The 13,809-nt window shown below is 50.1% G+C and overlaps 1 protein-coding gene across 1 annotated transcript in view; it reads right to left on the reverse strand.

The window, feature by feature from the left end:
- The window catches only part of ATP13A1 (ATPase 13A1), a 31,369-nt gene that overhangs the window by 609 nt on the left and 16,951 nt on the right, over positions 1 to 13,809 (reverse strand). The window contains exons 12-25 of the mRNA XM_082207829.1: positions 13,254 to 13,374; positions 12,613 to 12,770; positions 12,098 to 12,273; positions 11,148 to 11,258; positions 9,938 to 10,063; positions 8,629 to 8,737; positions 7,949 to 8,148; positions 7,182 to 7,278; positions 6,631 to 6,818; positions 6,167 to 6,281; positions 5,522 to 5,718; positions 3,080 to 3,222; positions 1,573 to 1,684; positions 393 to 536 (exon numbers count right to left, since the gene is read on the reverse strand). Of these exons, the coding sequence (XP_082063955.1) occupies positions 393 to 536; positions 1,573 to 1,684; positions 3,080 to 3,222; positions 5,522 to 5,718; positions 6,167 to 6,281; positions 6,631 to 6,818; positions 7,182 to 7,278; positions 7,949 to 8,148; positions 8,629 to 8,737; positions 9,938 to 10,063; positions 11,148 to 11,258; positions 12,098 to 12,273; positions 12,613 to 12,770; positions 13,254 to 13,374 (1,997 nt within the window). The remainder of the gene's footprint in view (positions 1 to 392; positions 537 to 1,572; positions 1,685 to 3,079; positions 3,223 to 5,521; positions 5,719 to 6,166; positions 6,282 to 6,630; positions 6,819 to 7,181; positions 7,279 to 7,948; positions 8,149 to 8,628; positions 8,738 to 9,937; positions 10,064 to 11,147; positions 11,259 to 12,097; positions 12,274 to 12,612; positions 12,771 to 13,253; positions 13,375 to 13,809) is intronic.

The following is a 13,809-nucleotide window of genomic DNA, read 5'->3' on the forward strand; positions in this document are numbered from 1 at the left end:
TTTGCCACTTAATAGCTCACAATAGGGACACCAGTTCTTCAGCTATTGCTGAACTACAACACTGCCAACATCACTATTTTGCGGGGGGGGGGGGCACAAAAAAGGTACATGTTCAGTTCTAGTTGTTATTCCTTTTGAGTACAGTTACCAGAGATCACATTTTAAGATATATGCATTTCCTTGAGTCACTCAGGGATGATGAGAGTTGCAGCCAAAACACCCGGAGGGCACCAGGTCGGAGAAGGCTGATCTAGGCTCTCCCTGCTTAAGATGCACACTGCACACTGCTAGCTACTTGCCAGCTGAACACACATTTCTGAAACTCCCCAGCAGAAAAAAAACCCTAAACACATTCCCCAAGTAAAGACTGAGGAAGGCTCCTGCCTACTCACCTCTGTTGGGATGTCTACCAGTCCAAACTGTTCATTGAACTCGGGAGAGGAACCTGTCAAAAGGGCTACAATGGCCAGCCCAGAGATAATGATGCTCCACAGCAGAGGTTTGTTTTCCCGCAGGCTTTCCATGAATGGATGGCCCTTGAGCAACAAAGACAAGGATGGAAAGGGCAGTCAAGAACCAGATTGCAGGTATCACCAACCCAAATACTATCACCCCAAATAGTCGTTTTTTGTCTTCATCATACATGCATCTGGAGACTGGTTGCATGTTGCAGGCCAAAATATCAATGTCTATTGGATAGCCATTTATTTCTTTAGCAAGATTTTTGTGAGGCTGAAGTTGATTTTAATCTCTCCTAGGCTGGGTGGTGGTGGGATTGGAACCAAAGACATGGTCTGCTCAATCCAGTGCCCTGCTGATGGTGGGTAGAAGAGCACTTGCACGCTTTTTTAAAAAAAAAAAAAAAACAACCAGCAACCACAACTATTTCCCTCTCATCAGGGAGGAAAATGAATGGTAATAATGCTAGCTCCTGGGCTGAGTTTATTTCTTGGTCCAGGGGCATGTTGGAAGACTGGGAAGGCAATAGATCCTTTGGATTCATTGTACCCCCTGGTACATCCACTTTTATTTCCAGGGACAAGAGGGTTGCAGGAAATATGTGTATGTCAGAAAGCAGTCCTGGTATTTATTGGAACACACAGTCGATCTCAAGTAATGGATTTCACAGGACTTAAATGCAAATTTTTGGCTTAAGTAGTTTCCTTTGTACTCAAGCTTATCCCAGCCATATGAGCAATTGCCAAAAAAGGTCTGGCTCTCTTTGAACCTCTCTTCTGCCCCCACCAATAAAATGAAAACATTTAGTACTTCTCAATAGTAGGGCACCCTGAAGAACTCAAATTAGAGCATCAGATCATCTAATCCGCTTGCAACATGCAAACTATTCAAACTAATCTACACAGACAAAGAGTTTCAGTACTTGGCCTGGCAAAACTTTCTAGCACTCCTTGTTCCACATGGCTTCACATTCTCTTTGAGATCCCTGGCCACCAGCATCTTGCAGAATGGCCTTTAAATGGAGAATTAGGCTCCAGCACGACAGGTACCAAGTGAAGCAGGGAAATAAATTACAGCACACCCTAGACAGTAAAAAAACTGAGCACACCTCACCTTGTAGTTGATGGCAAATGTTGCCATCTGCATGGCCATGGACATGATGTAAACCGTGCTGTTCACCAAACTGGGTTCAAACTCTTTATAGAGATCTACAAAATCATCTTTCCTTAAAAGAAACAGAGAAAGGCCCTTGACAATTTGACTCCTTAAAATTCAAGTTATTGTCCTAGGAAGTGTAGGGTCGCATGGTAAACCAAACAGCTGCACCAGCTGGCTACTGAGCCTCCACCTCCCATTTCCTTCCCTGCCTTGACTTGGGACACAGTATTTCTACACTTCTGCTTCTCATTTCCTTGGCTTTTCATTCTTATTTTGTCAGCTCTTGGGTTTCTTGCTATTCCGTTTTCGTCTCCAAACAGAACTATTCTGTCCTTTCTCCCTCTGGTGTGTTGGATGCTGTTCATGGGAAAGACTTGTGGGAGGAGAAGACTACCATTGTTAGAAATAAAACAGAGACCAGCTCCCAGGCCTTCCTCAGCAGTCTCCTTCGCCAATTCCCCAGCAGAACAGGTGACTTTGCCCTTTGCCCCCTGAGCGCGCCTGGGCGGCATGCAGCGCATCCCCATTTTTAAAACATGTCCTGTCTGACAGTGGCTATGGCACTAACTCTCTTGGGAAAGGGGAGCGTCCCTATACAGTGCCACTCTGATCACCACTTGACACACAGAGAGGTTTGTGGCAAGTCTGGGGAGGGAGTGGCTATTCTGTAACCATTTTCTGTGTGCCAACAATACACGCCTCCATCGTGGATGAACTATTTACTGGCACCTCCTGCCACCAGAGGGTGCAGCTGTGGCCCACCTCCGAAAGTGCTCAAGAGTTGAGCAACAGTTGGGCCCAGACCTAGAAGGCTGTTCCTAAGCCTGACAGCTGTTCACCCAACAACGCACTCATCCTTACTGGCGCACAGAGATAGGTGCCAGTTTTATCTTCATCAAGGAGTTTTGGTCCACTTCAGCCCTACATCTGTCCACTCAGACCAGAGGGGTAAACAAGCTCATGAGTTGGCATCCCACCCCCCACCCCCTGCCACTCTAAAAAAACCCAAGGAAAACAAAAACCTGCTTTGTGTAGTAAGACACCTACAAGCATGCTACAAGTCCCAGAACTATCTGGCCACTCCTCAGGAGACTTAATGGAGGACTCCCCTAACCCTCGTGTTCTCCCAGGGGCCGGTTGTGCAAGGTGGAAGGACTGGGGCTGATGGAACCCTTTGGCTATCTCTCCTCCTCCTTTACAGGACCCTTTCCCAGGGCTTCTCTGAGGAAGGACCATGGATGGATGCAAGGGGGCAGCTCTGATTGTCCTAGGACAGTGATCGTGTTAACCCACAGTTTCATGGATGTCTCTTGCATTCACACCTGCCCTGGGAAGAGTGTTCATGTTAAGGGAGCAACATTCCTTCTGGCCCATATATTCCAGCCTGCCGATACCAATTCCACTGTGAGCAATATCCTTTCACATTTTCATAGTTCCAAGCTTAAATCCAAGCAGCACTCACTTGGGGTCACTGCGGGCCTGTGCACCTCGATACAGATAAACCAAGCTGACAAAGTGAACCATGAACTGCAGCAGCACTGTAAGAACTGTGTAGAGGTTGAAGATATTAGGGAGTGGACGCTCCCGGGAGAGGGTCTTCAGAGGCTGGAAATAGGAAGAAAAGGGGTAAGGACCAGGCAGCCACAAGCCGCCCTGAACGGCTGGGGCAACCCAATCAGAAGGGTGGGGTACGAATAATAAATGTTATTAGCAGCAGCAGCTATCCTGGGTTTGTGAGCCAGCTGCATTCTCTTGCAAATATTTGGGAAGCAGTCCATGTTGAACCCTGCACACACCATCCGCTTTGGAAAGTGGTCTCAAAGAAAGAAAAAAGTATGTCAATGTGGCAAGGCAGGCCAATTTTGAAAGTTGCTTTAAAACAGGGGTGTCAAACTCAAATTCATCGTCAAAATAAAAAAATTCCTTCCTGTAGCACCTTAAAGACCAACTAAGTTAGTTCTTGGTATGAGCTTTTGTGTGCATGCACACTTCTTCAGATACACTGAAACAGAAGTTGCCAGATCCTTCTATATAGTGAGAAGGTGGGGAGGGGTATTACTCAGAAGGGTGGTGGGAATGGGAGATTGGCAGATAGCTGAGATGAGCCTGTTGACGACTCTTAACGACTGCAATAGGTCTTACAGGAAAAGGCAAGGGGTGAGAAGGTGAAAAATGGCTTAGTCATGTATAATGAGATAAGAATCCAATGTCTTTGTTCAGACAAGGTCTCTCCATGGTTTTAAGTTTGGTAATGAGTTGCAATTCAGCAGCTTCTCTTTCCAGTCTATTTCTGAAATTCCTTTGTAGTAAAACAGCTACTTTGAGAAGGAATTTTTTTATTTTGACTATGGCAGACCAACACGGCTACCTATCTGTAACTCAAATTCATCGGGGGCCGCATCGGCAGTTTGGTCACCCTCAAAGGGCCGGTTGTATCTGTAGGGAGGGCTGTAGAGCGAGTTTTTCTTTGCTTTGAACTAAAGACACCCTTTATCAAAGTTATTTTTCCTTAGGCACTGGTGTGTGTTGTCTTGAACCTATACACTATTTAATATACCTATTCCAGTACGATTTCAAATAAGAATAGAAGAAGAAATAATAATGATTTTTTAAACAGATGACGAGATGGGCTTCCAGGCAGACTGGAGCTCCAATGGGGAGGAGACAGGAGCCTGTCCCAACAGAGCAGAGCAGAAGCAAATGTTGCCTCCCCCCCGCCCTGCCGCCGCACTCAGGAGTCGGAAGATACGGAGCTGCAGTTTGGACAGCAGCAGTTTCTTCCTTGCAAGGGAGCCCCAGCGGCACTGCGGGCGCGGGTGGCCAGGATGTCCTGCTGGGGCCCCGAGCTGCTGCAGTTGCTCCCGGGGAGGGGGCTATTCGCCAAATCCTCTGGCCTGGAGAAAGCCGATGTGTTGGCGTGGGGAGGGGGGCGGTGTTTCGTAGCCAGGCTCCCGCAGCCAAGTTGCTGGCAGGCTCCCAGTTTGCTCCAGCCGCCCAGATGCCGGCGCGGTCCTCTTCGGGGTGGGAGGCGCCCCTGCTTTGCGGTGTGGCACACCGCCTGCCCGCCCGGCTCCCTCCACCCCACTCTGCGCAGCTGAACCGGCAGCAGCTTCGCCTCTCCCAGCCCAGCCAGGGTGCGCCGCCTGCGGCAGGACCTGCGCCAGGTCCCCGCTCTCCACTCGCCTCCGCCGTTCCCTTCCCCGCCTGCCGGCCCCGCTACTTACCCACCAGGGTGACCCCCAGCCAGCCCCTGGCCCCGCGCCCCTGGCCATCTCCTCGCCAGCTGCAGCGCCGCAGCGGCCTCTTCTTGCGGCCCGAGCGAGTGAGTGAGCGGCGCCCCAAGCGTGGCTCTCGCTCCCTGCCAGACTCCACGGCTCTCGGGCTCCAAAAGTTGCCGCGCGTGCGACCCGCCCCATCGAGCAGCTGCGCCTGGAAGGCTCCGAGGGGTGGAGGCAGACGGCTTGGAGCTCGGCTTTGCGGGACCGCCTCCTCTGCAGCGAGCCCCGGACTGGACCGAGCGAGCAGAAAGCCTCTTTGCCCGGCCCGTGAGGCAGCCGAAAGTTGCAGGACTGGCCGGTAGGCAGCGCCGAGGGGGCGCGTCGGTTGGAGCCCTGTCTGCAAGCAGGCAGGGAAGGCTGTTCATGTGGGTCACTTTTTAGAAAGGCAGAGAGCCTCCGCCGGAATGCGGACCCTAAAATCTGGGTCGGGACCAGTAAAAAGGACGAGAAGTTTGCTTCCTCGCCCTTGATGCCACGGGCCACATGACGAGGTCTGGCGGGCCGGATTCGGCCCGCGGGCCTTGTGTTTGACACCCGTGCTTTAAAACATGGAAGGGCTGTAAGGAAAGAGTGCAAATGATGAACAGGGTAGAACGGCCTTTTCTGGGCAGAGGAACCTTTCTTACCTTCGACCGGGAGATGAAAAGGAAGCAGCCAGCCAGCAGCAGCCCTTGCAATGTAGCCTGGAAATCACTGAACTTGACCCCTTCCAAGTAAAGGACACTCTGGCTGTAGGCCAAGATTAGTGCGTTCAGAGCCAAGATCTTGAACATCTGGAGCGTGGTGACCAGAGTGCAGCGGCCCTGCTTGATCACATGGCAGACTGGAGGAGCAAATAACATTTTGAGATGTACTAGTTGCCCTTCCCTCTTTAGATCTACACGGCTGGCAGAAGGCCAGTTTCAGCCCTACTCTGGGCACTCAGTCAATGAAACCTTCTCTAGTGGACTGGCTTGGGTTGCTCTGGAGGCCACAAACTGGAAATCAAATTAAAAAGCTGGGTGGGGCAGGACTCAGAAGAGCTGTTTCATGCTTTCCCAGCCCCTTCCCATACACAGTGCCAGACTAATATTGCACTTCACCTCTTACAGTGCAAACATAAAACGTGCATAGTTTAAAGATTCCAAGTTAGTCACATGCACACAAACAGTGCAAAAAAAGAGGCTCAATGGTTGCATTTACATGCAAAACATGCCTGGAGGTGTCCCCATCCTTCCGAGTTGGTCCAAGTACTTCCTTGCCCAAACAAGTTCTCTCCCCTCCCTACTTACTGCACTGAATTGAGGACAGCTTGGAAGTGAAAGGAGCCGCAATGCTGGCATCACCCAACTTCACAATGGGGACTTGCTCCTCCTCCAGATCCTTCAGCACCTGGCTAATTCTCTCCTGTTAGGAAGAATGGGGGGGGGGGACAGAAGACATGCGGTTTAATCCACAGCAAAGCTATCCTCAGAGATACATTCCAAATGCCAACCTTACAAAGCCAGTCACTAGGAAAAGGAAAGAGGACACGAAGAGGACAGAGTTGCTTGGTTCATGGTCACTGGAATTTCATTATTTTTTTAAATCTAGGTCAGACTAAGGACAAGGCCAGCTTCCATTCACCCTCGTGACTTTTCTTCCAGCATACAATGGGTGCAGGGGCAGAGCCAAGTGTGTCTCTCCCTGTAACCTCTTGGAATTTCACAAAGGAAAAGGTCCTGAAGCACAAGGGAAGGAGAACCCAGCAACTTACCCGCTGCATGGCCAGCTGCTCTTCTCTGTGCAACATAACCCTGTGCTTGGCAGCCCGGGAGGTCGGCCTCATGTTGCTCCCAACCAGGGAGGGGGGCAAAGCAGGTCTCCCCTCAGCAGGGCCATCGCGGGGCGGCCTCTTCCTGCGCTCAGGAATGCGTTCAGGTGCATTGGCCAGTAGAGCCACTCCTGCAAGAACAAGTCAGATCACAGAAGATATTGGGAGGTGTCTGGCAAGCTGCTTTCAGAACAGAAAAGTTTAGGCAGTTCCCTGGATAGGAAGGAGGCTTTTTAGAGGAGAGGGTAGCACGAAAAGTTTTACTATGACACCTGCAAAATTGATCAGTAGGCTGAGTATATGTTGCTCAAAGCACACAGAAGCTGTAAGTTGAAGAGGTAGCCTCTTCTTTTGTAAGAGGTGGGAGAAATGCCTCATAAACTGAAGATTGCCATCCATGCCTGGCCTATGTAAGCTTGTCCATTAAATATTCATTTTTAAAAATCCGAAATTCAATTAATCAGTGGCACTTTCTGAACAGAATAAAGACTCACCCACATCAGCATGCTTCAGAGCTCCCACATCATTGGTCCCATCCCCACACATCAGCGTCACGTAGCCAAGCCCCTTCAGTGTTGTGATAACAAACTCCTGCAATGAGAAAACAGAGTGAGGAAGAGGGCCTGCCGTCCTCTGCTCAAATTGCTTCTCTTCACCCAAACATGTAGACTCTTGTGAGTTGACTACATGTCAGCATCCTCATTCAATGGGAAGGTAAGGGAGCCCATTTGGCAGCAGACAAAATCCTTTCCATGACTCCACTAAGCTTATGCATTTGATGGCAAGAGTCAAGTGATAAAAAACAAGTACAGGGACATCTGGTGCTTGTGGTAAAAGAGGCAGCCCACTTCTAGTTAGACCAAAGAGGCAAGTGAAAGTCTGCATGTTCTTATACTAGCAGAAGTTGCTCTGATAAAAGGATATTATTATCCATTTAATTTTTTATCTGTACAGCTGTGCCCAGGATTTTGACTCCAAGGCACTTGCTATTCCTGCAACATTCCACCTCTGAGGTAGATTTGACTAAGAGGCAGTGACTGGGCTCCAGGCCACTCCAAGAGCACAATGGCAGATACAGGATGCAAACTCTTCAAAGATGGTGCTATATGCCAGGATGTAGGCTGTCCATTTGTTCCGCTGAGCCAGGGACAACCCAAACACCTGCTGCTCTTTTACTACTAGTGGATGAGAGAAACATGCCCCCTTGGGGTCGCTAGCCACAAGGGCCTGAAGAACGTTGCGGTGAGGAAGCACCTCTCACCTTCTGCTTGGGTGCAACTCGCGCGAAGACCTGCACATGTGGAATGAGCCGAAGCAGCAGCTGGGCATCTGTGGCCTGCAGCTGAGAGAGCCCCTCTCCTGTGACACACAGGTTGTGGTCCCTGGTCAGCTCCTGTAGGGAATCTGGGACGATGGGGAGAGTGACGGTGCCGCTGATGGACTGCCATTGCCAGCTGCAATCTAGAATAGAGGGTTTGATTAAGGGGGAGGCAAGCATGGGTTTGATTAAGGGGGAGCATGAGGAGGGGCTGCCTGCTTTGCAGAACCAGCCCAGGGAAGAGAGCTATCCTGGGCTCCACCATCCCAAATTCCCCCCCTCCATGTACACTCAACAAGCCTCCCCCCCCCCCCGCACATGTCCCTTCCACTACCTATCAACCATTTGCAGCTGCTTCCAAAGTCTCCATCACATTTCTCACACTGCATTTCTACACCATACATAGCTCGTAGTAGTAAACTGACCCCCCTGTGCTAACCAGGGCAAGACCTTTCACCAGCACCTTCAGAAAGCTGAATTATACACTGTGTACCATGTTCTGTACTATTCCTATGCTTTTTCAGCATCACAGAATCCTAGCCCTGTGCTGCTGCCTTGTGGGGCTCTGGGTGATTATCTGCTCCACCCTGACCACGTCCACCTGCCTCCCTCAGCCTCTCTACCTTTGTCACAGGGCGGCTGCAGGATGAGCGTCTGCTCCTTCTGGGTGAAGTGCAGCTCTTGGGCCACGTGGCAGGCAGTCAAGGGGTTGTCGCCTGTTATCATCACTACCTGAGAAGAAGTAAATGGCAGCATCAAGGGACTTTTTCCTAAGCAGGGACTGGAGATGCAATGCACATGTGCCACACAGACCTGGATCAGAGGGGCTGGAAAAAGCTTTAAAAAACTGTTTTGCATATCACAAAATTAGTGTTACATTGTACCTCAAAGCATGTTCTCTTCTGTGCGTGTGTGGTTTCTGAAACATCTTTTGCTGGAGGAAACAAACCTCCAGCAAAATATGGAGGAAACAAATATTTTGCTGGAGGAAAGAAACCTCTTTCTGTACAATAGGGAAGATCATAGCACATTCCCTTGTCTTGGCCAACTTTCCACCACCAGCGATATCGCAAACTCAACAACCGTTACAATAAGAGCCATTTGACACATCCCTCCATCTTTCAAACCTCTCCACTGTCCCCCTCAGCCCCAATAATTATCTCTATTCCATCCCCAGAAGTGCAGTATACCTTCCCACCTGATGGGGGTGGGTTGGGGAATACTTCATTTGCATGAAGGATAGCTTGCTTCTTCTCCTCTCTGGCCTACCACCCCCCCCCCCAAACACAGTGGGGAGCTCTCTCATCCTGGAATGGTCCTTTAGCTACAAGCACTAAATGAAACCTTCCAGGATGTCTTGGGGAGCCACTGGCAGGGGTGTCTCCTGCCATCTCAGCCAGCCTAGAGGGGTGCCAGAGGCAGCTAAGAGGCTCAGGTGAAACAGGATGCTGGGCTAGTCAGGCTTTTGATCTCACCCACCCGGGCTCTTATTATGTTTCAGATTCTTATCTTTTCTGCAGCAGTGCCTCTCTGGAGCACCATCCTAGCTTATCAACTTATGTGATCATGAGAGTGAAGAGTTTTTTCCCCTGCAAGCATAGGACATCTCCAATCTCCCAAGCAGAGGATTCTTAAAGAGTGTGGAGGAGGGAAACATCATTCTTGTACACCTTGGCATTATGCTCAAATCTTTGCCTTGGGATTTGCTGTGCATGGGGAAGGGCTGATCACAATGAGACAAGAGGACTTTTGTTCAAAACGGCAGCAAATGGGAAACAAAGACTCTGGACAAGTGGGGGGAGGAGGAGGAGCAGCAGGGACAGAAATAGGAAAGCAGGTGGGACTGTGCAGGCCAGTTCCTTAGCTTGCCTAGGACTCCCCTGTCTCCGTCTTCCACTACATCTCAGCCAGCAGGCATGCTTTTTCACTCACATGATGCGAGGCATTGAGGATTTCACGGATGACGGGCTTGGAGTCCACTTTAAGGGGGCACGAGACCACGATGAAGCCCATGAATCGCAGGTCACACTCAAGCAACTCTCGTTTCATCTCTCGTGCCTTCAGATGAGAGGGAGAACAAAGATCAGCGCTTTGTCCAACCGAATATTTAGATGCCCCACATGAAGAATCTCCCATAGAAATTCACACCCTGATTCTAGGGGCAACCCTCAGACTGCGGACAACATTGGGATTGCTTGGTAAACTTTCTAGTCCATACCTCACATGGCAATCCGACATGTCAAAGAGCATCCAGGTCTCACCTGGAATCCTGCTTTGCGAAGGTGGTGTGCTGGAGACCATTGACTAACTTCCCCCCATGCTTGTGCTAAGTCAGAAATCCTTGCCCACTTAAATAGCACCTGCTCTGGCACAGATGAGCGTCATGGAAAACCCAGCCCCCCTGCCCAGGGCAGCCGATTCCAACCAACTTGCCAACCAGTCAGCAGACTTCCTTTTCCACTGGGCTTGATCAGTTTACTCCGCCCAAATCTTTTTGCTCACCCCTTCTCACTCTGCATAACCACAAACTCTCCAGTCCAATCGTCATCTTCTCTCACATCAACTCTCTCCACCACACACAGAAACTCATTCATTGTCCACCAACTCCCTGAGTTCCCTCCCATCTCTCTGCCTTCTGCCCCTTCCTCTAAAGTCATAAAGGCTTTTCCCTTCCACATTGCACTTACTGGGCTGGGGGGGGGGTGTCTTTGCTAAAAAACCCACATTGACATGGCCTTCCACTCATCCTCATCTGTCAGTTTCTAACTTCTCCCTCTAGGCTGCCTTGTGCATTTATTTTGGACTGTAAACCCTTTGGCCAGGTCACTTGTGCACTCAGAACAGTGTGGCGGCTGCCACACTTCAGAAGCAGACTTCTAGCCAGGCTGCACAGATTGACCTTGCCATGTGAAAAGCAACCCTGAATGCTCCTCTCTACCCCGCAAAAGGAAGGAAGAGGCGTTCAAGGCCAACCATGAGCAACGGGCCAGTGTGGGCTGGTTTTATCCTTCAGTTTATCTCTAGCACAACTAACTTTACCCATAAGAGAGGCCACAATCCGGCACATACAGAGGCACCTCCCACAGCCAGAGGGTTCCGACAGAGCATGTGGAAGGTGTTGCCTGTGCAGGCCAAAGCCTACCTGCTGATGCGTGAGGTGTCCCAATTCCTTGTAGCCGAGTGCCAGGACCCGGGCTCCCTCGCGTGAGATCTCTGTGTGGATACTGTTGTAGCTACTGGGGCACTGAGAGAACTGCACGAGAAAAGAGAGGGGCAAAGAGGGACAGTCACAAAAGAATGTGAAGGCAGAAGAAAGAAGCCCCCCGCCCTGAGCATGTCTCCTTGTGAGCCACAAAGCACCAGAACAGCAGAGGCTCCGGCAGCCTTGGAGGGTGAAGCTGAAGGTTACCAGGTCCAGGAGAGACATTGCATTCATTCCCACAAGCTGTAGTAGAGGCTGCCAACTTAGACGGCTTCAACAGAGGCTTAGCTACATGCAGGTAAGGCTGCTAGTTATGGTGGCTCAGCAGATCAGTTGCTGGGGAACCTAAGTGGGAACAGCACAGCTGCACTCATCCTGCCCTGCTTGCCATCTTCCCAGAGGCATCTGGTTTGCCAAGGTGAACACAGAATGCGGGACTAGATGGGCTTTTGGACTGATCCAGAAGGGTTCTTACGTTCTAGCAAAAAAACCCCGACTAAAGTTTAACAACAGCATTGTCAAGCTGCCAAAGATTGTTTTGATAATAGAGCACTTCACGAAATCAAAGGCACTCTGGGTATCACGCTTTCAGCTCCGGCCATTTGGCTCCCCACCCCCGACCCCGCTTAGCTGCATGGGCCTTGCTGCTACGCCCTCCTATCTTTGGCATGTTACCTGGCCTCCCCACAATCCAGGGCATAAAATGCTCATCTGCCACTAGGCCAATGTGTGGAAGATTCAAGTACTTCTTTTGGGAAGGTCTTCCAGTCTGTGAGTCGCAAGGCTCCTCTCCGTGTCCAATCCTGCTCAGTTCCTAAGCATTCCCTGCCTTGGCACCAGCCCATTTCATGGCTATAACAATAAAGTCACACCCATCTCCCTTTGCTCACCATTTTGTGCAGCGTCTCCGGGGCCCCCTTCACAGTTGCAACGTAACACAGATCAGTGGAGCCGACCTTCTCGTAGGAAGCCAAGACCGACATTCTTTTCAGGGCACTGGCAAAATGAAAGCGCTGGTGAATTTTCAGTCCCTGAGTTTTAATACTTCGGGAGAAAACTTTCTCATCTGGAAACAAAGAGATCGGGAAATCCTGAAAGGGTTCAACAGCACCACAAGCAGCAACCCTCCCCTTGGGCTCCTGGGAGAGACAAAGGGGCCCTGAGCCCCTTAGCAGAACAAGGAAGCCCTGGCTCCCCCAGCGCACAGTCACGGAACATAAAAGGGGCTTCTGGAAACACTGAAGCAGCCTCAGAGTCAGACCAGCTGGCTAGTCAGATGCTGATTCACACCTAGTTCCAAATATTGTGAAAGAAAGTTGCAGGCAAGCTTCGCTCACTCTAGTAGAATTGAAAGGTAAGGGAGCTATGGAAAAAGGCAGGCAGCTCAGAAATGAAGCAAGCCTACCTTTGGTCAGAGTCCATTCCACAGCCGTTAGCATGGCTTTCTCCAGAGGGTCACCCACCAGAGTCCCATCATCCAGCTGCATAAGAGAGTGGCATGTGGCGATGACTCGATGTGTTTCAATAGGAATGTCAGACACAGGGGTCACCTCTTTCCCATCTCTGCAATAGTGGAGATTACACAGAGATCAATTACTCCAGCTGAAGGACAACTACTGACATTAGTATGACAGAGGACTTGAGAAGGATGCAGATTATTATTACAGTGAACATATAGCGGTTCCAATAACCAATGTGGAAATGAGAATTTGCTAGCGGCTACATGCAAACATTACTTTTACAATCTTCTCTGCCAGGGATGGGGAAGCTGTGGCCCTCCCATCAGCCCAAGCCCGAATGACCAATGGTCAGGGGGCTTGGAAGCGAAGCTGAAGGTAGATATCCTGGCTGGATAACTCTATTATTGCCTGAGAACACAGGTGAGGCTTTTGTTTGTTTGTAAGTCTCTTTGGGTGGCCCTGGGCAAGATAAAGTGACTCACAAATAAAATAAAATAAAATAAAATAATAGTAATAATTTAAAAAATGAAGAGAGCCCATGATAGCTCTGAACAGCCTCCTTTGGCTCACCCCACCAAGGACCTACCTGAGCCCAGCCACACCTCTCACCACTAGGCTGTCACTGGTCAGGGTGCCCGTTTTATCAAAGCAGCAAATCTGGACCTTCCCTGCAAAGGGGATGCGGAATGGCTCGGTGCAGTAAACATCTTCAAGAAAACAAAGAGAGAGGGAGAGGTCAGCGATCACTACCCCCCTTTTTTTCTACTGGGCCCCACTCATGGTGGTCAGAAATTTAAAATATACCTTCCTTTTTGTGTGAAGGCCTCCTCCATCACTGCCCTCCCTCCAAGCAGAGGAGGAGGCATGTGTGCACGCTCCTGCACACACATTCACAATTCAAGTGAGGAAAACGACACGGGGGTCTGTACCCAGTGAAGTCACTTTGCTTGTGCAACAGAACTTCCCCTCTCCTTGCATGCCCACTGCCAAAGCTGTTCTGGAGGCTTGAGAAAACCCCAAAAACAGTTCTGGGGGGCATATGGGGGGGAGAAGAGGGATGGGCAATTCTGTTGCACAAGCATAAGTCTTTGTGGCTACTACCCAGTAAGTTTAACAAAAGGTCAAACTTGCTTGTGTTCATT

This window comes from Podarcis vaucheri (assembly GCF_965113315.1).
Source record: "Podarcis vaucheri genome assembly, chromosome: 2".
Lineage (NCBI taxonomy): Eukaryota > Metazoa > Chordata > Lepidosauria > Squamata > Lacertidae > Podarcis > Podarcis vaucheri.